Below are 22,879 nucleotides of genomic sequence, written 5' to 3'. Positions count from 1 at the left end.
CAAAGTGTGGGTGGGGCCCGGCGGAGGATGGGGGCCCCCAGTGCCGTGCCTACACGCTTTTCTGGCTCAAGGCCCAGGGTTGTTCCATGCTTGGAACCTGAGGGCCAGAGGTGTGCCGGCCACGTCCGGCCCCCCAGACTTGCGGGAAGAGCGAGGCTGGGCATCTGGGCCCCAGAATCGAGGGGCCTCCGCCGACAGGGACTGTGTCCACCCAGGGCTGTGAAGGGCAGGGCTGGGCACGCTGTCACCACTTGGCATCATCTCTGCTGGAAGGCGGTGGGGAGTGCTGCTCACCGACCGAACCTGTCTCCCCTTGGTGTCCCAGCAGGGGCCCAGATGCTGGCGTGGGGTCTCTGTGGGCCTAGAAGCCACGTTCCCACAGTGGTGGGGGGCAGTCCCAGCCACTTCCTCCCTCTGCCTCACCCTTGTTCCATCCCCAGCTGTGGGGGCGTCAGGGTTGGTTTTGCTGCCCACCTGCTCTGTAAGCTTTGGGGTGTGTGTGGTGTATGTGGTTTGTGTGCATATGTATATTGTGTGTGTTTGTGTGTGATGTGTCTGTGAGGTCTGTATACACATATGTGGTACATTGGAATGTGTGTGTGTGTGTGTGTCATTTGTGTATATGTGTGGGGTGTGGTATGTGTGTGTTACATGTATATGGGTATGGTGTGTGTGAATGTGGTATGTGTGTCATGTGTATGTGTGGTGTGTATGAATGTGTGTGTGCTGTGTGTGTGTGGTGTGTGAGTGTCGGGAGTGGGTGTATAAGTGTGTGTAAATGTGTATGTGGTGTGTGTGTATGAATGTGTGTGTGTGAATGTATGCAGTCTGTGTGTGTATGAATGTGCGGGGTGTGTATGAATGCGGTGTGTGTGTATGAATGTGGTGTGTGTGTGTGTATGAATGCGGGGTGTATGTGTGTGTGGTGTGTGTGTATGAATGTGTGCGGTGTGTATGAATGTGTGTGTGTGTGGTGTGTGTGTGTCTGTGTGTGTGTGTGTATGCATGTGTGTGTGTGGTGTGTATGAGTGTCCGGTGTGTATGTGTATGAATGTGGTGTGTGTGCAGTGTGTGTGTATGAATGTGTGTGTGTGTGTATGAATGTGTGTGGTGTGTATGAGTGTTGGGAGTGGGTGTGTGGGTGTATAAGTGTGTGTGCGTGTGAAGGTGTGTGTGTGTATGAATGTGTGTGTGCGGTGTGTGTATGAATGCGGGGTGTGTGTGTGTATGAATGCGGTGTGTGGTGTGTGTGTGTGTGTGAATGTGTGTGGTGTGTATGAGTGTTGGGAGTGGGTGTGTGGGTGTATAAGTGTGGTGTGTGCGTGTGAAGGTGTGTGTGTGTATGAATGTGTGTGTGCGGTGTGTGTATGAATGCGGGGTGTGTGTGTGTATGAATGCGGTGTGTGTGGTGTGTGTGAGCGTGTGTGTGTGTATGAATGTGTGTGGTGTGTATGAGTGTTGGGAGTGGGTGTGTGGGTGTATAAGTGTGGTGTGTGTGTGTGTATGAATGTGTGTGTGCGGTGTGTATATGAATGCGGGGTGTGTGTGTGTATGAATGCGGTGTGTGTGGTGTGTGTGAGGAAGCACTCGGTTCTGGAGTCAGAGTTTAGGGTTCTGGGTTCATGGCCGCTGGTGTCTGTGACCCGGGGCGGTTCATCTCTGAGCTGGTTCTTCGTGTGTGCGGTCCGATGATGGTGGCCACCTAGGGGCTCGTGACAGTTGAACAAGGACTTGGCTGAGTTGCCGCGACCGTGCCTGGGACACTGAGCACCGCCTCACTTCCGCACCCGTCTGCAGCCAAGGGACTGAGCTGCACCTGTCCAGGCGCTGCGGCCTCCCAGGTGTCCGGGGGTTCCTCTGAGAGCGGAGAGGGCCCAAGTAGAGTTTCCCAGGATGGGGGACAGGTGCTTACCTGGCGGTAGACCGGCCGTGCCCTCTCTCTGTCTTCCAAGGGCGAGCATCCTGGAGGCCGTCTGGCCTGTGCGGGGCCTGCGGGAGCCCCGGGTCCTGGGTGGCCTGGGCCCGCTCTGTGGCCGCAGCTTCCGACGCTTAGCTGTCGCTGTTTCCAGACGGGGCCCGGCTGTAACACGTCGCTGTCCGGTGACTCCAGAATGCCTGTGGGCACATTCGATGAAGGGCACACGTTGAACACGTGCTCATCTCTGCTTCCTCTTAAGGCCTTGCTGCGTGACAGTCAAGGAGCAGGACGGTCTGCAGCCCTCAGAGGAGGAGAGGCAGTGACCTGGGATCTCGGATGCGCACGGATCCCACGATCGGATGATCAGATGCGGTGGCGGAGCGTTAACTGACCTGGCAGGTGGCAGCGGCAGGGCCACAGGTGCGCGAGGAGGTGCAGCTGCGGGGCTCCAGCATTGGGGGGTACCTGACACCCCCGACGGAGGCCGGAGCAGGCGTTTCTTCGGGGAATTTGATCCGGGGAGGCTGTGGACTTGGGGAGTCGAGCACAGCTCTCGGCTGGAATACAGTGCCATGTCGGAAGTGGGGATCGCCTGAAAGCTAGGTTCCCAGCCCCCTCCCCTGCTTGGCTCCCGGGGTGCCAGTGGACCCCCAGGGCAGGGAGCGCGTGCTCTGCTGTGAGAGTGCCCCGGCGGGGCCGCCGCTGCAGGCTCGGGAAGGCCCACAGTCAGCAAACCTTGCCCCCACAGATGGCTGCATCCAGGGGCTCGTTCTTACCTGCGGAGGGACTCAAGGTCACCGGATCTTAAAGTCTCCGAAACGAGGGACAGAGACCTGAAAAAACAAAAGTCAGGAAAAGGAGCCTGGAGGAATCCAGGGCAAGATAGGGAACAGGAGAAAACCTAAAACAGGGGAACCTACCCGCACTGCTGCCTCTCTAGGGCCGCCGCGGAGAGTGAGGACATGTGTGCCTCCCCAAAGAGACCACTGGCCAGAAAGGAGCAGGGACAGATCAGGACAGAAGTCCAGGGATTTAAGAGTAAAGTCACTGAAATTTTGAAAACTCAGTCGTGAGGTTTGGATGTTTCAAGCAGAGGAAATATTTCAGGAACTAGAAAAATTTTTATGAAATGATGGTGGACAGGAGCAAAGAGCTAAGACAATGGGAAGATCTCAGAGTTCCAGGAAGAGAACAGAGTATGGAGGAGAGAAAATGACAGAAACCGGGATGTCCAGAACTCGAGGGCGCGAGCTAGAGAGCCCCCAAGTGTCTGGCATGACGGAGGGGTGAGGAGCTCGCCAGAGCACGACGTCGTGAAGCCTTGGCGTCTCCAGAGGCAAGACGGGCCATGTTCAAAGGACCGGGAAGCGGGCCCACAGGTCTCAGCGCAGCGTTAGCACGTGGGAGTCAGGACTGTGCGAGCACAGTTCTGGGGCAAACGCTCTCCAGCCCAGAATTCCGTATGCAGCCAAACTGCTGGTCACGAGCGAGGTAGACTCGGATGCTTGTCCTGCTCAGGAAGCCGCGAGAGGGTGGGCTCCGCCAGCACGTGGGAAAACCCCGACGAGGGGCACCCAGAGAGTGGACACGGTACCTCCAGCCCGAGGAGATCCCGGGAGGACAGTTGTGGAGAGCAGAGGGGCAGGGGGGAATTCAGCAGAACTGAGAGCATCCCAGAGGGCTTGCTACAGGGTCAGGGAGAGAATTGCTGGTGGCTACAAGGAAAATGAAGCAAAGGCAGTGATTTACTCTAGGAAAATGACAGTCTTGTACAAGAGAGTAAGTGTAATCCCTACACGGAGTACTATGAGCAAAACACTTGGTTAAACTCCCAAGTAAGCCCAAACTCCTGCTGTGGCTTCACCAGGAGGGAAGCTTGTGTGAGCGAACTTGGCCGATCCTTGTCTTCCTCTGTTGAGAATCAGTAGACTGTGGAAACTAGATTGTGAACGAACTATCTAAGCACGTTAGAAATTTAAGGGTAAGCGAAGATCACCCGAGGGTTTGCTCTGAGTGGAGTGTGCGTGGGGAAGAGAACTGGATTTTCTGCGACCCGTCTTCTAGCACTCCGTGAGTTTTTTAAACAAGGTAAATGTTAACAGTGCAAATAAAAGAATGCCACAGGGTTGCAGCCCCAGGATCCTGTTGGTTTGGGGCCCAGCTCCCATGGGTTCTGACCCTGGAGTGCTGGTGGGTATTTTGGTGGGCTCCACCCCCTGTGTTGTAACAGGCGGGCCCTTGATTTCTGGGGAGTTCGCCCAGAATGCCAGTGGCTTCCGAGGCGTCTGGACCCAGAGGCCCAGCGTCAGAAGGCACCGCGGCCGCCCATGGAAGCAGCGATTTGGCTGGAGTCAGCAGAAGTGCTTCCGGAAAGGCCCGCATCCAGTTGACTTGCAAGTGGAGGTGTTGGGGGGCGTATGGACTGTGTTTCTCCCCAAGAGGCCGCGCTGCCCACCAGCCCTCCCGGTCTGTGGTTGCAAAGCCCGGCCCTCCTCTGCCTTACCTTGGACTTGCTGGCAGGCAGGCTGGCTCCTGCTGCAGGTGCCCCCGTTCCTGCCTCCCCTGCTGGCCTCAGACTGCAGTGGGATGGTCAGGGCTGCCGAGGTCCCTCTTCACCCCTGCCTGCTCTTGTGCAGCTTAGCCCAGTGGCCGCAGGAGTGCAGGGGCTTCTGGCCTGGATCCAGCCCCTGCAGCACCTCCCCACCACCACTTCCCTGCAGGCTACACGCGGGCTTCACAGGGGGCTGGCTTCTCTGCCCTCATGTCTGCTGGGCGTGCTCAGAAGCCCCAGGGCTGGGGGGGGGGGCAGGTGGGGGCTTACAGACTTGGGTCCCCACTCCAGAGGAGCACTCCCCAGCTCGCTGACCTCAGGCTAGTAGCCCAAACTCTGAGCCTCCGTGGCCTTATTGGAACAGGAAGAGCTCCTAAACCCTCCTCCTGACTTGTGCAAGAGCTGCACCTCCCCCGCCCACCGTGTCACCTGTTGCCCAGGATGTGGCTCTGACAGGAGGGGCCCGACAGCTTGTGTCCCTCGTTGGGATGAGGGTGGCCTGGGTTGGCAGGAGGCTGTGCTGTGTCCTTGGTGTGAGTGGTCCCGTTGTGGCGTTAGGAGCTCTGAGAGATGCTCATTCGTATTGAGCCTCTTTGGCTCAGAGCGGCTCACTGCGTGGCCCTACCCCCAATAGCCCTGTGAGGAAGGGGGGAGCATTGCCACATTTTCGGGGGTCGGGGGAGGACTCCCAGGGCCAGCTCTCAGCACAGGCCCATTGAATGAATAAAGGGGTAGGTGGGTGGGTACCCCTTGAGTGGCCACCACCAGATCCCAAGTGAGGACTCTGCCCTAATTCCCATGTAGGAGACACACGGCTCCACTGAGTGGGGGTGTCCGCAGCTGGTCAGGGAAGGTCTCCAACAGGGGAGAGCCGCTCTGGGTGTGCACGATGTGGGGGTGGTGCTCACGGACGCAAGCGTGTGAGGTTAGTCCCGTTTCCCAGGCGGGCGGGGGAGACTGCAGCCTCGTGCAGTCAGGCCTGTGTACTTACTGAGCGTCCACTCTGCGTCGGGAGCCATGTGAGGAGTGTGATGTGAGTGGGGTCAGCAGAGCGACAGCCCCCGAAGATGTCCATGTCCTAATGCGCGGACCTGTGAGTATTTCACCTTTTGTCGTGAGGAAGGTGGAGGTTGCCAGTCAGCTGCCCCTCAGGTGGGAGGTTATGCTGGACGCTGGGGGCCGAGTGTGCTCACAGGGCGTTCCTGACCGCGGAGGAAGGGGGCAGGGTGACACGGTGTGGCTGCCGCTGGAAAAGCGAGAGGAGGACTTTTCCCCTGGAGCCTCCAGAGGGGAGTGGTCATGCCCACACCCTGATCTGAGCCCAGCGTGGCCTGTGTAGGCCTCTGACCTCCAGCGCTGTGGACAGAAGCCACGGCAGCCATAAGAACTGATACGTAACTCGGACGCGTCCTCCGTCCTCCCGAGCCCCCCACCCACGCCCGGAGGCACAGGGTGCCGCGCGCTCTGGTTGGGCTACGGATGGGACGGGGGGTGTCTGGGAAGGCTTCTGGGAGCGGCGGCTCAAAGGTCAGGTTGGTCAGGCAGGAGGGCGGCCCACTGAGGGCTTGGGCCGCGGGAGTGCTGAGTTCTGAGGGCGGTGGAAGATCTGGCCACAGCCCAGAGTGCCAGAGGGGCCCAGAGCCGCCGGGACACGGCAAGTGGGGGGGGGGCACCACAGCCGTGGAGGGGCCAGCTGGGCTCATGCTGACGTCTGGAGCATTGCCAGGGTGGTGGCAGTGGACGTGCAGAGGAGAGGCCAGTGAGGACGGGCTGGGGCGCAGCCGGCTCCTGGGGCAGACCCTTGTGGACGCAGCAGCTTGTGTTTGGTCTTTGGTGACGGTGACCAGTCACTGTTGTCATCCTCTTCTCTGGCTGGGTTTTTCCTGTGGTCATTCTGTCCCATCTTGCCAGCCGGCTTCTCGCCCCAGAGAGGCCGGGGGCCGCTCGCTGCCCTCTGTCCCCTGTGCCCCCTTGGCCGCCCCGCTGCCGTGGTGTGTGTCGCGGGCCCTCCTGGAGCTTATGCCGAAGGCTGGGCAAGGCCGGGCCGAGTTGCTTGGGCAGGAGGTGGACATGGGGACAGGCTGGTAGGGAGGCAGGTGGAGAGCTTCCTTGGGCTCTAAGGAGGCTGGTCTCCCAGCAGAGATACTTAAGGCATGGAGGGGACTTGTGGAATTGATGTGTCACTGTCGCTGTAAGATGATGCTAATGGGCAGAGCGTCTGTCCGGGTCACTGCCTGTAGGAGCTGCAGGGCTGGGGGCAGGGAGCACTAAACATAGGTCCTGAAGATGTCACCGGGAGAGGCCTGTTTTGGGAACTCTGCCCACAGTCTGACTTCGGAGGGCATGGACTCCCCAGTGCAGGTGCCCTGGGCCGTTGGGTGAACGGACCTCACCAGAAGGAGTAGGGTGGAAGCCACATGCTGGCCGTGTGACTGGGGCACAGTTTGGCCTCAGACTCCTCATCTGTAAATGGGAGTGACGGCCCCCACCTTTCGGGCTGGCGGGAGGATCCTGTGGCTACTCGGTAAAGTTACTTCTGTTTGAATTAAAAAAGCCGCCATGCTGTTTTCTTCAGTGCTCTGCTCCAAAGCTGTCTCCTCCAGGAAGTCTTCCTCGAACAAGGTATTTTTTCTGATTACTCAGCACCCAAGGTTTGCTTGTCCATTCAGAAACTAGGAATTGAGCACAGCCGTGTGCTGGCTCTCCCAGTACAGCAAAGAACCAGGCCCATGTCTTTACAGCGAGAGGGTGGGAGCCCCTAAAGGAACATGCAGGCTGTTCCCGGCCTGTTGGTGTGGTGTGGGGAGCGGGGAGCGTGTGAGTGTCAGATGTGGCCCGTCAGGGAGTCCTCACACCCAGAGGGCCCGCCAGAGGGAGGAAGGGGCTCCAGGCAGGTGCCGGCAGATGCAGATGGTGGGGATGAGCCTGGCACACTCCAACCTGCAGGGAGGCCAGTGGGAGCTCAGTAGATGGAGAGAGAGTCCGTCAGAGGTGCCAGTGGGGGAGCACAGAGGGCCGCGGACAGGCCTGCAGGCCGTGGGGAAGACCTTACCCTGAGGAGAGGTGAGGCCGCTGCAGGGTCTCTGTGGATGAGCAATGCCATCTAACATTCGGGTTGGAATGGCCGGTCAGACTGACGGGTTGGGTGAGCTGAGCCGAAGCAGAGAGCTTTGGGGGCTCTTGCAGTGCTGCCCAGGATGGAAGGGCCAGCCCTTGGCTCACCTTGACGGCAGATCCAGAGGTTGCTGAGCGTAGGCCCGAACGGACATGGGTAGGCTGGCCGTTGGTTGTGGGGGCAGGCCTGGTCCCTGTGAGGCGCTGGGCATTGTGCGTTCCTGGGTGCACAGACAGGTTGGGGGGCAGTGTGGAGCTGGCTTTGGTGGGGGGATGGCATGAGGCCCTCTAGGGAGTACAAGCAGCCAGGAAGCCGGGGTCTGAGGCAGTGTTTGGGGCAGTCAGTGTTTTTAGGGTGAGAACGAGTGATAGACCAATGCCCCCGGAGTAGAAGGACCAAAGTCTTGGGGAGGAGGCACCGGCCTGCCGTGTCTGCTTCTTCTGAGAGGTCAGGTGGGGTGGTGATGGCAGCCCTGGGCTCATTGGTGGTGACCTGGAGCTGAAATCCTGAGCAGAGTGGGGCCCGCACACAGGGGCCAGAAGAGGCTCCAGGAGCCACCTTTCCCCCAGGGGTTACACTCTGGGTTGGGTGTTCTGCCTGTCCCTGGGGTGTCCTGCTCACCAGGGCTCTGCACTTGGTGGCTGGCCAGGTGTGGGACGGGCCTATGGGTCTTCAGACCTGATCTTGGGCAGCAGGTGCTACCTGGAGAATGGGGCTGGCCCTCAGGCTTCCTCTGAGAGCCACCCCCCGGGACTTCTCTCCCTCCAGGCACAAGCCTGCTGCAGGAGGTGGTCTACTTGGTGAGCCAGGGGGCCGACCCTGATGAGATCGGCCTGATGAACATTGACGAGCAGCTCCCGGTCTTGGAGTACCCGCAGCCGGGCCTGGACATCATCAAGGTGCTTCTCTGGGCCAGCGGCACCCAGCCCCGAGGATTCCCTGGGGACCTGGAGTGACAGTTGCTCCTGAGGGGCTCCGGGAGCCCATGGGTGGAGGGAGAGCAGAGAGTCCCCAGTCCCCCTAGACAGTCTTGTCTGGCCTGGAGGGTGGCCGGGTCTCGGGTGAGAAATTTCTCGGCAGAGTGCAGGTCCTGACCATTAGACCCCAAGGCAAATGAGCAGCTGTGTGTCCTCTGAACGCCTCTCCCTCTGACTCTCCGCAGGAGCTGACGTCTCCCCGCCTCATCAAAAGCCACCTCCCCTACCGCTTCCTGCCCTCTGATCTCCACAATGGCGATTCTAAGGTAACCGCTCTCCCCACACCGCCCCCCCCCCCGCCCCGGCAGAGATTCCAACAAGCAGAGCCGGTCCAGCAGCCCTCAGGGCCACAGTCCTGACTTCTAGAGGCCTGGGTATGCAGAAACCCGGTAGAGGCCATCTCTGAGCTCGCATCCCTAGCGTTTTGTCCACGTTTCTAATTTGGGTTTTTCCTTACAGTTGAACTTGGGCTTGACCGGCCTGGGTCTGGTTTCTGCTCCTGTGTCAGGCCGAGGACCCACTGCTGCTTTCATGGTCTCTGATCTTTCTCATTTTCTTAGCGTGTTCAGTTGACAAGGCCTCTGATTCTCATGACCAGTGTCAGGCCCGTCCCGTTTCTGTCTTCCACTCATTTTAAAGTCATGATGCAGAACAGAAACATAAACGCGCAGGGGTCATCCCACCAGATGCTGTTACACGGAGGAGGATGCCCCTCTGCTGGCGCGGAGGCCGCGCAAGTCTGGGGCTGACCTCGGGGCCGGAGACGGGGTGGCATTTACAGTGGGTCCGAGGGGCAGTGACCGAGCCTGTCTCCCTCCCGCCGCAGGTCATATACATGGCGCGGAACCCCAAGGACCTGGTGGTGTCCTACTACCAGTTCCACCGTTCCCTGCGGACCATGAGCTACCGAGGCACTTTCCAGGAGTTCTGCAGGAGGTTCATGAACGACAAGCGTAAGTGTCTCAGCCTACACGGGCGTTAGGACAGGGCTGGCCCGTTCACTGAACCCCTGCGTGGCTTGTGCTTCGCCCACGTTGCCCCCAGTTCCTTTGATGAGCACGTGGGTGGGGCCTGCTGTCCTGCTGACAGGCGGAGAAGTGGGGTTCAGGGGCGACTGGAAGCTTGTCAGGGGGCGTGGCAGGGGTGTGGCAGAGCGCATCCAACTCAGAAGCCCTTGTCTCTCCCCCACATCGTTGGGGTTCTGAGGAGGTCCCCTGTTCAAAGCATTCCTCTTCCTGCCTGGATTCTGAACAGTAAAAAGGGAGACCGGGAGAGTTCTGCTGTTGGTGACAGAGGCCCGAGTGGGGGCTGTGGCCTCATGTGAGAGCCCCATGGCCTTGAGCTGCACTTGAGGATCTGGCCGGAGACATGGCCTCCAGCCCCGGGCTGTGTGATGGGTGAGGGGCGAGGCAGGGCTCTGCAGGAGCTTGTTCCCAGGGGAGAAGGCGAAGGGGGGGGGGGCCCTCCCCAATCTCCCCTCCCCAGGGCAGGAGCAGACCGGGTCACCCCACCCCTGCACAGGGACCTGCCCAAGGTGGCTCCCCGGTCGCCGTCCATGGTTTCTCTGGCACCCCTTCCAGGACCGCCGGCGGGAGTTCAGTGAGGGTTTGCACCGCAAGGCTTGAGATGGGCCACATCAGTACTTGGATTAAATCCAGACCCAGACGATTTATTTCCCAACTGAAGTCTTAGCGTTTAGCCCTGCCATCCACTTGTGTGACCCAGTCGGAGGTTCTGCAGTGAGATTGTGTGGCAAAACCAGGGGAGAGCCGGGAATATAGTGCCCCAGATGAATGCAGACCAGTGGGACCGGAGCTGCCTCCCAAGCCTCATGGAAGGCCGGGCCCTTATGGTGCTGCACGGGAGCCCCCGGGGCCCTCCGTGCCCGAGCCACTCTGAATCGGCTTCAGCGGTGATGGGGGGAGGGTCCGGGGGAGGAGGCCGCAGCACCTGCCCTCAAAGCCCTGGAGCCTTCGAAGACCCTCTGTCCAGCCTCCCTGTTCCCCCAGCCTACTGCCACCTGGCTCAGGCCCTTTCAGCTCTGCCAGGCATTTGGAGTAAGCCATTGATGTGGTTTTCAAAACCATATTATTAAGTCCCAACATGTTCTCCTGCCTCTAGAGAAGCAGCTACCAGCAGGGGGACGGTGCCCCGTAAAGAGCAGGTGTGCGCCAAGTTCAAACTGCCACCTGGCGTTGGTCTTAAATTAGCCTCTTGCTCAGGCTAGAGGAATTAAGTTATCCTAATACAGGTCTCTCCGTGTTTTAAAGGTCACAGCCCGACCCTTGAAGTTCAAGGCCACACGTACTTGCTGTGATCCCACCAAAGCCTCTCGACATGTGTACTTAGCTCCCCCGTGTCTCTCTGTTCTCCCAGCGTTCGCGGCCCGTGCACCACAGCTTGGGCCCTCGGAGGCTCGTGTCCTCTCCTCATCTGAGCTGTAGAACGAGCAGTGGCCGGCACCATTTACTGATAGAGTGAGCTCGGAGGATGCGCTGACACAAGCCTGCACTTGGGTGTTGTGACCTGTGCACTTGGGGCGGGGGTGCCTGGGGCTGCATGCCCAGGTGACGGGAGTGTGGAAGACTCACTGTGCAGGCAGGGTCGCTCCCGGAGAGGGGGCAGAGTGGGCTGCTCTTCTCCCAGATGATCTGCTTGGATAAGCAGACCCCCAGGAGCAGAGGGACCCCGGTGAGCAGAGGCCGGGGGTGCCCTGGTGGAGCTTCCTTCCCAGGGTGACACATCCTGAGTGGGAAGAGCAGTGTCCCCACCAGCAAGGTCTGTACCCCTCTCTGCACCAGCTAACCGGGGCTCAGACACAGGCCCGTGCTGACCTTGTGATCATTGACTCTGCATGAGTGACCCCTGGCCCCGTGCCTCGCTGTCCCCACCACCTGTGTGCTCGTGTGCAGCGACCACTCTCCTTAGCCCTCACTGTCCCCACGCCACCCTCCTGCTCAGCCCCCACGTCCTCCCCTGGGGACACTGCTTGCCTGTTCTGCAAGTTTTCTCACACAGCCCCTTGGAATGACAAGGACTTTCGTAGCCCCTCTGTTCCTGGCTGTTGGACTCATGCTCTGTCCCAGGGCTCAGGTCACCTGGTCTGCGTGGCAGCTTGGGCACTGACTTGGGAGGTGGGTTCTTCTCTCGGGGCCCCCGTGATTATGCGCCTGTTGGTGAGTCGGTCCCCATTCCCGTCTCTGGAGTCCGCCTCGTCTTCTCTCAAGCGGGGAGGCCGGCCTGGCTGTTGTAAGGCCCATCTCGGTGTATGGAGTGAGCGCGATGTGCCAGGCTGGCCGTGGGAGGGGTGCCGGGGGAGGGGACCCCGGGCCCAGCCGCGAGACCTCCACAGTGAGGAGACTGAGGCCCTCGCCGGCCAGGATTTACCCCGCAGTGGGTCCCAAACAAGGCCTCTTGGCCCAATCTGTGTTCTTTCCGTTCTGTCATTTCCGCCTCGTTCCCCCCACCCCTGCCAGACCCCCTGCTTCGTTCCTCACGGGTCGGGGTCCGGTTGGCCGGAAGGGGGCCTTTCTGCTGTGCCCTGGTCCTTAAGGCCGGCCCTCGGCGACCCTTGATCGACTCCTCGTCCCTCAGAGCCCGACTTCGGGCCTTGGGGCCAGGCTGCTGCCGTGCTGCCACCTGCTGGCGAGACTGCAGACTGCCCGTGGTGGCTGCCGCAGGACCTGGGTCTTCCCAGCCTCTGTCAGGCGTTTTGTCTACAAGGTTCTCAGCAACCTGGGGGCGGAGGCTACATTCTCTGCTCAAGGTGTGGCCCTGGCAGGGGCAGTAGCAGTCCCCTGGCACCCCTCGGCCCCTCTGGGAGGCGTAGGTTCTGTCGTCACTCCACTGGAGGAGGACGAGGCTCAGGAAGGCGAGGCAGCCTGCCCGGGTCGCACAGCCAGTGCGGGACTGGAGCGGCTGCCTCCACTGCAGGCCGTGTCCTCTGCCATTCCGCTGTGCTCTCTCCCCCCCGCTCTGGCCTTGTCCCTGCGCTCTGAGCCACCTTGATGGCCTCATGCTCCTTACACGTCCCAGTCCGTTTGCAGCCGCTGCGTACCCTGCAGGGTTTGTCCCCACGTGGGACGGGGCCCCCTGTGTCCACCATGCCTCCCTCCCCGTGTTGATCAGTCCATGTCCTCGCCGCCAGTCTCCTTGGTGATTCCTGCCAAGCTGGGAACTCCTTGAGCCCCAGGCCACGAAGTGGGACCCACGGGCTGAGTGTTTGTGAGACAGATGGGCGCCCAGGTGAGCAAGGGGGCAGGTGGTGCGGCCACCGCTCCTGGCCGGCACCTAGTACCTAGCCGGGCAGGGCAGGCATTCCTTGGCTGAGGCCTTCCTCTGTTTAATGCGGAAGCCTCCTTGGGAGACTCATCTCAGCGTGAGGGGGCGGGGGTGGGGTGAAAATCTGTAGTTTTGATAAAGGACGTTTCGAAGCAGCCTGGCTACACTGACTGGCACATCCTCCACCCGCGCACGTGACCCTTATCCCCATCAAAGCCCCGAGGAGTGTAGGAGGTGCAGGGGCCGTGGCGCGGGCTGTGAGGCTCGTGTGTCGGGACAGAGCACACTGCCTCTCTCCATCTCTGCTCCATCCTGCTTCCGTCCTTCCTGCTTCTGCCCGTGGCCCTCCTGCCTGGCAGGGCCTCGTGCTCGGGTCTTAGCGCCTCCTACTTGTCATCCTACCCCTGCCAGCAGCACCGACCGCCCCACGTCTCAGTTCCGCGGGCTAGCGCTCTTTTCGATGACCGCGTGTTAGGCAGAAACTCATGGGAGCCAGGGAGTATCCATCCCCCAGGTGAGCAGAGGCCTTTGCCCAATGGTCAGGTCTTCAAGGTGTCCAGGAGGTGCGTAGGGAAGGGGGCTGGGAACTATTGGCAGGAGAGACTTGCACACACAGCCAGGGGACGTGGGACTTCAGAGGGGGCTCGTCTGTGAGACCACCCCCGGAGCCGAGAGCTTGTTCCTCCCTTCCTGAACCACGGCTGCTGGGCAGTGAGAGGCGAGCCTTCCAGAAGGCAGGGAGCCAGGCCACCCCCACTTGTGCATGCCTGTTCCCCCGAGGCTGTGACTCACCTGTCCCCTTGTCTCCACAGTAGGCTACGGCTCCTGGTTCGAGCATGTGCAGGAGTTTTGGGAGCACCGCATGGACTCGAATGTGCTTTTCCTCAAGTATGAAGACATGCACCGGGTGAGTGCTGCAGGGGGGCAGCTGTGCGGGTCGGCAACCCCAGCCCCGCAGCTCCTGATGCAGGAGCGTGGGCGTGACTGGAGTGTGGCGCAGGTCTCTCCGAGACCCCCGGCTTCCGGGCGGAAGGACTCAGAAGTTCCAGGTGTGCCCAGAATCCACCCGGGCCAGTGCTTTGGGAGGCCCTCCTGCCTGGCAGGGCCTGATCCTGCCCCAGCCTGCCCCAGCCTCCAGGCCCCGGCCCCGAGGGTGGTGGTTTCTGGGTTGGGCCACGTGCAGTGCTTTAGAAAGCCCTGTTGGTTATTTTTCTGCCTAGCCGTGGGAGCAGAGCAACAGCCAGACTCTCCCTGCCGCCCCCTAGCACCCTCTCCACAGGGGACCAGCTTGGGGCAAAGGGCTAAGATGGCAGGGCCCAAATTTCTCGTCTCGCGGCCTGTTTGCCTCACAGCAGCACTCAGAGTGCTGACGAACCGGTTCATGTGAGGAGTGTTGCTGAGTGCCTGGCATGGGGCGTTGGGGCGGGGGCGGGGGGGGGGTGGTGGCTTGAGGTGGTCGCTACCGGAACGTTCCAGGCCTGGCCGTGCTGTCGGAACACTTGAAGACAGGACCTCGCCTGTGCCCTTGAGAGCTCACCATCTAGAACGGGGGCCCATGCGCCGCACACCACACTGTCACTGCCATTAGCACCTTTAAGGGTCTTATCGTGTGCGGAGTCCTGTGCGAAGTTCTTCATGCACGTGTTGGCTCACTTAATTCTAGAACGCCTTTATCCTCTCTGCTGGGGCTGTATCATCTCTGGAGGTACGTTTGATGGTTCACCTTTCTTACAGCAGACAAAAGGCAAGCCTTCCCTAAGTCCCTTCCCTCTCTGGCTCCTCAGCTCCACTTTGCTGCAGGTCCCCTCACAGTTGTCCCCACTCCGGAGCCCACTCGGGCCGGGCTCGCCCCCCGTACTTCCAGGCGCTCCGTCAGGGCCACCCATGGCCTCCGTGTTGCTCACCTCGGTGGTCGGTGTTCACGTCATCCCACCTGGCCCCCTGGCAGGCGACAGGTGATTGCCTCCCTGCCCTACTCGGGATACCAGCTGGCCCTGCGTCCTTGGCTGCTGTCTTCTTGGTGCTCAGCCTGCCTTGGCTCTCCCCTCGTGCCAGCCTTGCTCCCTTCCCTGGTGACCCCAGGCCAGACGTGGACCCTCCCCAGACTTGCTCTCTGCTGGCCGCCCCCTGCACCTTTCTCCCTGAGCATCCGGTGGAGGCCGTGGACCTGGTGTGTCTAAACCAAACTAGAGGTTTCCCCTCACATCCTCCGCAGCTTCATCTGTGTCTCTCGGGCGGAAGTCATGAATCATCCTCGACTTCTGACTTCCTTTTACACCCTGTGTCCATCTTCCCAGTCTCATGGCCTCTGTCTTCAAAATGTGCTCCTTATCTGATCATTTGTCCCCCAGTCTCTGGGGTCCAGGTCACCCTCGCTTCTGGCCCGGCTCACCGCTTGCGTGGCCTCCTGGGGGGCCTCCGTGCAGATCCCCTCAGGCCTGTGCGCTGTGCAGCAGCTGTTCCGATGGCGAGCGCGCCGGTCAGACTGTGCCCCTCTAGCCGCACGTTGCTCCGGGTGCAGGTCAGGGCCCACACGGCGGCCCGGCACCGGGGCGTCTAGCTCCACGCTGGTCTGCTTACTGCTCCTTCAGCCTGGGGTGCTGTGGCCCTGCCTGGAATGTTCTTCCCCTCCGGTGTCCACATGGGTCCCTCCCTCACTTCTTCCAGGCCTTGGTTGCTGTCAGTGATGCTTCCCCAGGTCTCCATTTGAAATCGGCCCGTTCAATACCCACACGTCTCTCTCCGCTTCATTTTTCTCCACAGCATCTACCATTCCGCCCCGTATCTTATCGTTTGTGTTTGTATTTTGCTCGCTGTCTCCCCTGCCAGAATAAGCTCTCCTGGGGCTGGGAGTTGGGGTGCCTGTTTTTGCTCCTAAGTCAGTCCCTGACGCATAACAGGTTGTCGGGAAATATCTGTGGGTCGAACGGATGGCCTTCACGGTGGAGGTCCTTTCTCCTTGTTAAGAAGCCAGAGGCCCGCGGAGCTGAGGGGCTTGTCTGGGGTGGGCTGCCCCGGCTCCCTGCCCAGGCCCATGCCCTAACTGCTCCCTGCAATGTGGTGGCGGCGAGTGGCTGGGGCAGGACGACACCAGGCAGACCAGCCTGGCACTCTGACCAAGGCCGTGGCCCAGGCGAAGGCGTTCATCTGCCTATTGTGTCCGGGAGAGTCCAGGTGGTTCCTGGGGGTGGGGGTGGAGACAGGCATTGGGGAGGGGACTCGGTGATGCTGAGCAAGCTTGGCAGGGCTTGGTCACATGGAGATCCGATAGGAAACATGGAAGGAAGGGTGGGTTTTGCATGAAGACAGAGAGCTCGCTTTTGGCCTCATCGAGTTATGAGGGAACTGGAGGAGAGCCAGCAGGAATGGCATGAGCAGGAGGCCACCTGACAAGCTCAAAGACGGGCCCAAGTGCAAGGGGCCCCCTGTGAGTCCTACCTCTGGTGTCTGTGCCCTCGTGCAGCTTCCCACACTGACCTGGGCTGGGTCATGTGAATTTGGAGACCCGGATAGGTACACTGCAAGCAGGAGTCGGGGCAGGGCTCAGGGGCTGGGGCTGGCCCTTGCACAATGCACGTGGGACGCCCAGGTGTCCCACTGGGGGTGCCGTGGGGAGAACAGGTGGCCCAGCCGCCAGCCCTGCCTGGCTGCCGGACATGTGAGCAAGATCATCATGGGGCCCCCAGGCCCCGACGGCCTTCAGATGGCTGCAGCGCCAGAGGGGCACCTCTGGGGAGCCGACTCCCTCCTCTCTGCGCAGCACTCCGCGCGGCTGACCTGGGTGCTGGAAGCGGACCGCTCATGTTGGGACCTGTCTGGGCCTGTGAGCCGGGAGATGAGACCACTCCTCCATCACAGAGGCTCGGGAGGCATCATCTTCGAACAGGGCCTGATGTGGGCAGGCCTGGCGGTTAGTGGGCACTCAGCAGGTGTCTGTCGTTGTTCTTCTCACTTGTCAGGGAGCTGAAGCAGGCACTTGAGGTCAAATACACAAATCACACGTCCACAGCTTGATAGACTTTTTACAAGTACTCATCTGCGTGATCATCATCCAGATCGAGATCAGAACATTCTGGCTTTTTCCGGTTAACGCCTCCACTTCCCAGAGGCGACCACTCTTCTGAACTCTGTTGGTTCAGATTAGTTCTGCTTGTTTTTGAACCTCCCAGGAGTGGATGCCTGGGGTGCGCGCACTGGTGTCTGGCTGCTTGTGATCCGTGTAGCGTCCTGTGGTTCATCTGTGCTTTGTGCAGCGGGTTGGTCCTCACGTCCGTGTGGTATTTCACTGCAGCAGGAATACGCCGCCACGTATCTGCCGGTCCAGTGTCGCTGGCCGTTCCAGTTGCTTCTGTTCGGGGTGGTTATGTGAATGTTCCTGCGTCTTGGTGGACATGAACTTCTTTTTCCCCGGGTGCCCCCCTGGGTGGGTGTGCTGGGAGCTGATGATTTTATGCCCGCCTGGTCCACGCTAGTGCCTGCCCACGGCCCCGGCCTGGTGCAAAAGGACAAGCCCCAGCGCGGGCAGCTGCACGCACGCGTGCTGGGGCGGCACCTCCTTCTTCCCGGAGCCGCAGGAGACTCAGCACTGAAGAACTTAAACCATTACTTCAGTTACTAAACCACGAGGGAGCGGGACGCACGCTTTATATACACTTCGTAGCTAAAACACAGACTGCTGCCTGGCCGCTCTGGATTCATTCCAGGCCCTTCAAGGTGAGTGTTCATTCTCTGCCTCACTGGGCCCCTCAGCGAAGAGTTTATAGATGGGCTGCTTTCGATCGAAGTCCAGACCACCAGCCCCACCTGCGCCTGTCTCTGCCCGGACTCATGCTCCCAGGGCCAGAGGGACCAAATGGCCTTTACTGCGATCAAGGTCCTAATTTCTAATTGTTTACTCTTTCTTCAGAAACCTCAGTAAGGGTCCGGACGCCTTTAATAGGGATTGAGTGACTACATCACATTTTTAGGAATTCAAGTTGTTTACATTTTCCTCCAAAAAAATAGTCCCAAGTGAACGTCATCGGTTTCCAGGAGTGTGGTCAGGCTTGGCATGTCCTCATCTTGGGGCTGGATGATAACACTTAGCACCTGCTCGCTTGCCGCCTCGTGCGTTCCTCCAGGGGTTCCTACGTCTCCCCCTTTGCTGTGGGCTGCGCACGTGAGCGGGACGCCGCGCCGGCCTCCCCAGTGTGTCACCCAACAGTCCTGCAGTCACCTGTGAGGTGTTCTCGCCGGCCACAGGTGAGGAGTCTTGACTGTGACCAGCTGGCAGTGCTGGGACTGGACCAGGGACACTCGGGGGGGTCCCAAAAGCTGTCCAGAGCTAGTCTGCGGCTGGGACGCTGCCTGCCCGCACAGCTAGGTTTCAGAACCGGGAAGCAGGCTGGTGGCAGGCAGCTGGGTGCGAGCTGGTGAAGGTGCCTTCCTCCCCGGGCTGGGTGTCACACCAGTGGTGTGGTGTCCCCGTTAGGGCTCTGGTGGCCGCTCCAGCAGTCTGGGTCCCTCTCCTGTGGTGTCCGCTCCGAGGGCCACTGTCATTAATCTTTATCGCTGCCTTTTTTCTTTTAATTAGAGATACTGGGTGGCAAAGTAGGGAAAGGAGCTCTCTCTATTCCTTTTTATTCTAACACTTCCTGCGCTCCCAATCCTGGCCAAGCCCTGCACACGGGGCTTGGAGCTGAGCACCTGCGCCCCTCTCCAGTGGAAGCCCCTAAGCGGGGGACAGCTGGGAAAGTGGGGCACAGAGCCCAGTGGTGATTACCTTGGGAATCCAGAGAGGAGCTGACGCTCAATCCAGCTTTCACAGAACCTTTTCTTTTTTTAAGGTTTGCGAAATACTGTGTAAAGAAATGAAATGGATTTCTTTATTGTAGGACTTCTCAGAGGCTTTAATATGCTAATTGCTTTATAAACCATCAAGGAGGCAACAGCCTCCAGTGTTTTCCTGATGCAGGACCTGGACATGGCCAGAGTTTGGAGACTGCCTGGTGACGGGTCAGGGTTCTGGGCACAACAGTTGGCAGTGCACACACTGAGAATATGAGGCGCCTTGGGTAATTTCCCAGGAGAAGGGCGGGGGGGAGGGGCTGTGTGGTGGGCAGGTGTGTGCCCCTCCCGAGATGCAGGCTGGGTCACTGATGCTCCCACTACCCAGAGGGTGGAGTGTCGGGCCCAGAGATGGCTTTTTTGTCCATCGAGTCGAGCGTAACCAAACCCTAACACCTAACAAGGTCCTCCTGCCGGGTGAGGTGGGCTGGCCCTGGGGCCTGTCTGGGCCTCCAGGGGCCTCCTTGTTCTCCCAAGGGCCAGCTGGTTCCGGCTGATTGCACGGAAGGAAGGGGGAGAAGAGAGTGAGCTGGTCTGGCTCCTGGCTCGGTTCGGAAGTGAGTTTTGCTGTCTTGCTGCTGTTTTAAAATGGCCACGGTGATACCAAGCCCTCAGGCCTGCTCCAGATCCCCCGGAGGACTGGGGCTTGAATTCCAGCTCTGCCACTCGCGAACAGAGTGCCCTTGGGCAACTGCTGGACCTGGATTTATGTCCAGACGAGGCCAATATCAGGCCTGTCTTGAGGACTGAGTAGGGAAGTGTGTGCAGAGCACCTGGCGAGTGCCCCGCCAAGGGTCTTGGGTCGGCCAAGGCGCCGCCTCTGATGGGCTCCCTGCTGTCTGCTCTTGTGTTCCAGGACCTGGTGGCCATGGTGGAGCAGCTGGCCAGATTCCTGGGGGTGTCCTGTGACAAGGCGCAGCTGGAGGCCCTGAGCGAGCACTGCCACCAGCTGGTGGACCAGTGCTGCAACGCCGAGGCCCTGCCTGTGGGCCGGGGTACGCGCCCCCCCCCTCCCCCGCACCAGGGTCCGTGGTCCCTGCCCTGGGCCTCGTGTCTCCAGAGTCCTCTGCTCCATGAGAGCAGGAAGGTCCTCCGAAGGCCAGGTGCTGTCGGTGGAGCCGAGCAGGGGGGGGCAAGGGGGCTGCTAGCATCTCATTGCAACTGCGTGAGTGGCCTTGGAGGTCACCGGGTAACTGTCAGGATGCTGTGGGCTCTGTGGGCAAGACGTTTTAAGCAGGTGCCTTCCCAGACGGCCCCACAGCGCAGACCCCGGGATGGGCTCGGGGCCGTGGGATGGTGGAGCCTGAGGCATGCAGCCTTCAGCCGGTGGCGGAGAGTTCCCTCCCCCCCCCCCCCCCCCGCACGGAGCAGGTGCCAGGCCGGCGCAGGGAGGCTGGCGCGTGCTCCCCGGGCCACAGCTGTGTCCTGGGCATGAAGCAGTGTGAGGTGGAGGACATAATGCCGGCAGGAGCCCTTTGCAGATTTGCCCGGGTTGCTGTCTGTCCTTCAAGGCTCACGATATTTGAAACTGCTGGATTGTGGAGAACTCGGGCGTTAGAATGCCCTGACCCCTTGGTGGCGTCCGTGGCCACATGAGCCACCGTCTTGGCAAGTACAAATTGCCTGTGACACTTGGTGGTGTGCACCTGCCGTTGGTTCCCAGCTGTGTGAACTCAGAGCTTCCTCAGGTGACAGAAGTTTTGAGGGGCCGGCCCAGAGGTGCCACTGGGGCCCGAAGTGCCTCTCAGATGTGCAGCTCCACCTGGGCTGGCACGACAGAGCCGGGCCCTGGGGCAGGGTCCTGGGAGGGCCTCAGGGCGGGCCTTTGAGCTTCTCCAGCTCCGTGCTCTTCTCTCTGGCTGACGGGGCGGTCCTGCAGGTCAGGTGGGGAGCACCCTCCTGTGAAGGCAGAGCAATCGGCTGAAACCACAGTACCTTGCAAGTGATTTCCTGGCTGTGTCTTCACAAATATTTATTTAAAATTTATTTGCTCTTTTTTAGTTTTGCTTTTGCTGTGTTTTGTTATCCTTGGATGTGACCTTCTCCAAAATACCCCTTTTGGTTCATTTGCGTGGTAAAGAAGTGTCGAGAACATACTGTGTGCCCATATGCTCCTTCTGATGTGTTTGCTTTATCATTGTTTACCTTGGTTTTGCTTTATTTCAGTTCTTTGATTTTGTTTTCTTTTAGCACATTGCCTCTTTGCTCAGAAGACCTCCTTGCGTTGGTGAGAACGCAGGGCTTGAGTAGCCAGCTGCATTGCTTAAATTTGATTCATATCACAGCATAAATTGCACTGTCTTGATTCCAAACCCTAAACCAGGTGGGTGACTCCTTTGATGAGCTCTCAGCTGCCTCAGCTGAGAAAAATAATCATGGAAAAATATATTTATAGGGTGGTTGGTCTAGAAGCTTCTAATTTTGTCCCTGCGGTATCATTAGAGGGTAGCAAGAACAATTTCTCTTGGTTTTTTCTTTCCTCTCTCCGACACTGACGTATAACTTTTCATTACCAGAGAGAAAATCCTTGTCACGTTAGATGTAGCAGCTCAGCATTTGTGGCGTCCCGCCAGGACAAGGACTTCTGTTAATAGTGGAGCTAATGAAGGATATTGGCTAGACAGTCAGAGCTCTGACCTCAGAGATGCTGACTCGGGAAGAAATTCGAAATGATCATTTCAGTCCCCCGGGGCTCTTCCTTAAAAGCATGGTGATAGTCCTCGCAGCTCCTGGAGCTGGGGGCTCAGAACCCCCACTCCTGCCGTCTTCCCAGGCACTGCTCGCGTCTGACCAGGCCGTCCGAAGGTTCTGTAGTCAATAAATAAAGTGGGTTTGGTGGCCTTTGGACATTTTGAGCTCTTTCTTTTCCCCCTAAGCCTTCATAAATGAGCGGCCAGCCCGTGCCTGCTCGTTAGTCCGCAGGCTCCATGCTCTTGCACATCTGCCCGGAAAGGTCTCATGTTTTGGCTGAGCCTCCCTGAGCTGGAGCTGCGCAGAGCAGCTGGGCATCGCCCCGACTTACTTCCGAGGGGGTTGAGTCAGCCAAGCGCACGTCTGGCATCTAGTTGCAAAAGCTCGTTTGCATTGCGACTCTTCTCTTCCCTTTAAATTCCTCCCCAAGGTTTCGTGGCCAGGCTTCTTGAAATCTTCACCCTTGACTCAGGAGGCTTCCTACTCACCATAAAAGGTTCTGCCTTTTTGGATGGTTTTTTTTTTTCCTTTTCAAATTCTCCAGAAGCAGATGCCGCCTTGGTGGAGCTGTTGAGTCGTGAGTGAGTAGTGATATCACGGAGTACCCAAGCGCACATGATGCCCCAAGCGGTAGATCCATTGCACAGACACCATCCCTTCTCCAGGGTGTGTGCCTAGCTGCCGGGGATGCACCAGTGAACAGGGGCCGAGGCCCTCCTCTCAAACCTCAGCTCTGCATACTCGTGCATGCCGGGCTCACGCAGCAGGGAAGGGACACCCAAACGACCAGACTCAGGGAAACGGGTTCAGCTCGTCTGTAGTTCAGATAGCCTGTCCTGCCCCCGTGGGCCAAGTTTGGAGGGGTGCAGGAATAGATTTGGAACCTTCCAGAACCTTTTCCAAGGCTTCCTTTGGTTCGGTATCTGGCCTGACAGCAAGTGAATTCAACACATCCTGCTCTTGTTTGTGTTTCAGGAAGAGTTGGGCTGTGGAAGGACATCTTCACCGTTTCCATGAACGAGAAGTTTGATTTGGTGTATAAACAGAAGATGGGAAAGTGTGACCTCACGTTTGACTTTTATTTATAATAACAGCAACAGCAAACTTGCATGCTCACAGTACCCAGACACTCTACTAGCTAAAAGTCCTGTATGCACTCATTTGTTCCTTGCTGGATGAACTCCGGGAGCAGTGTGAGGCCCGGGGGAGGGAGGGAAGCAGCGGAGACGCTGGAGGAAGAGGGGGGCCTTGCTTCCGACCCAGAGCAGCTGTCTTGCCTTTGGGATTTGAAGTCTCTACATGTCTGATTACAAACGTTATAAAGATCGCAGTTTCGATGGCCTGTATCATAAGTATAAAGTCTGTAACATATGCAGCTAGAATGTCTACCTTTTACAACCCCACATTATTTATTGTATTTTATAGAGCTTTTCACTGGAAATCTAAATAAATGTCAGTAAACCAAATACAAGTTCATTTCCAAGGGGACTCAGGAGCGAGCCACACCCGAATGGTAGAAA

General features: G+C 59.1%; 1 protein-coding gene across 1 annotated transcript in view; it reads left to right on the top strand.

Moving 5' to 3' along the window:
* Nucleotides 1–22,447, top strand: part of SULT4A1 (sulfotransferase family 4A member 1) — a 32,061-nt gene extending 9,614 nt beyond the window's left edge. The window contains exons 2-7 of the mRNA XM_028115645.2: nt 8,353–8,483; nt 8,747–8,827; nt 9,388–9,514; nt 13,655–13,749; nt 19,525–19,663; nt 22,335–22,447. Coding sequence (XP_027971446.2) covers nt 8,353–8,483; nt 8,747–8,827; nt 9,388–9,514; nt 13,655–13,749; nt 19,525–19,663; nt 22,335–22,447 — 686 coding nt within the window. The remainder of the gene's footprint in view (nt 1–8,352; nt 8,484–8,746; nt 8,828–9,387; nt 9,515–13,654; nt 13,750–19,524; nt 19,664–22,334) is intronic.
* The last annotated feature ends 432 nt before the right edge of the window (nt 22,448–22,879 follow it).

This window comes from Eumetopias jubatus, unplaced genomic scaffold (assembly GCF_037043125.1).
Source record: "Eumetopias jubatus isolate StellerSeaLion01/CBP00866 unplaced genomic scaffold, mEumJub1_p1.0 scaffold_8, whole genome shotgun sequence".
NCBI classification, from domain to species: domain Eukaryota; kingdom Metazoa; phylum Chordata; class Mammalia; order Carnivora; family Otariidae; genus Eumetopias; species Eumetopias jubatus.
The sequence above is the reverse complement of the archived record's forward strand: the minus strand, read 5'-3'. Positions and strand labels throughout refer to the sequence as shown.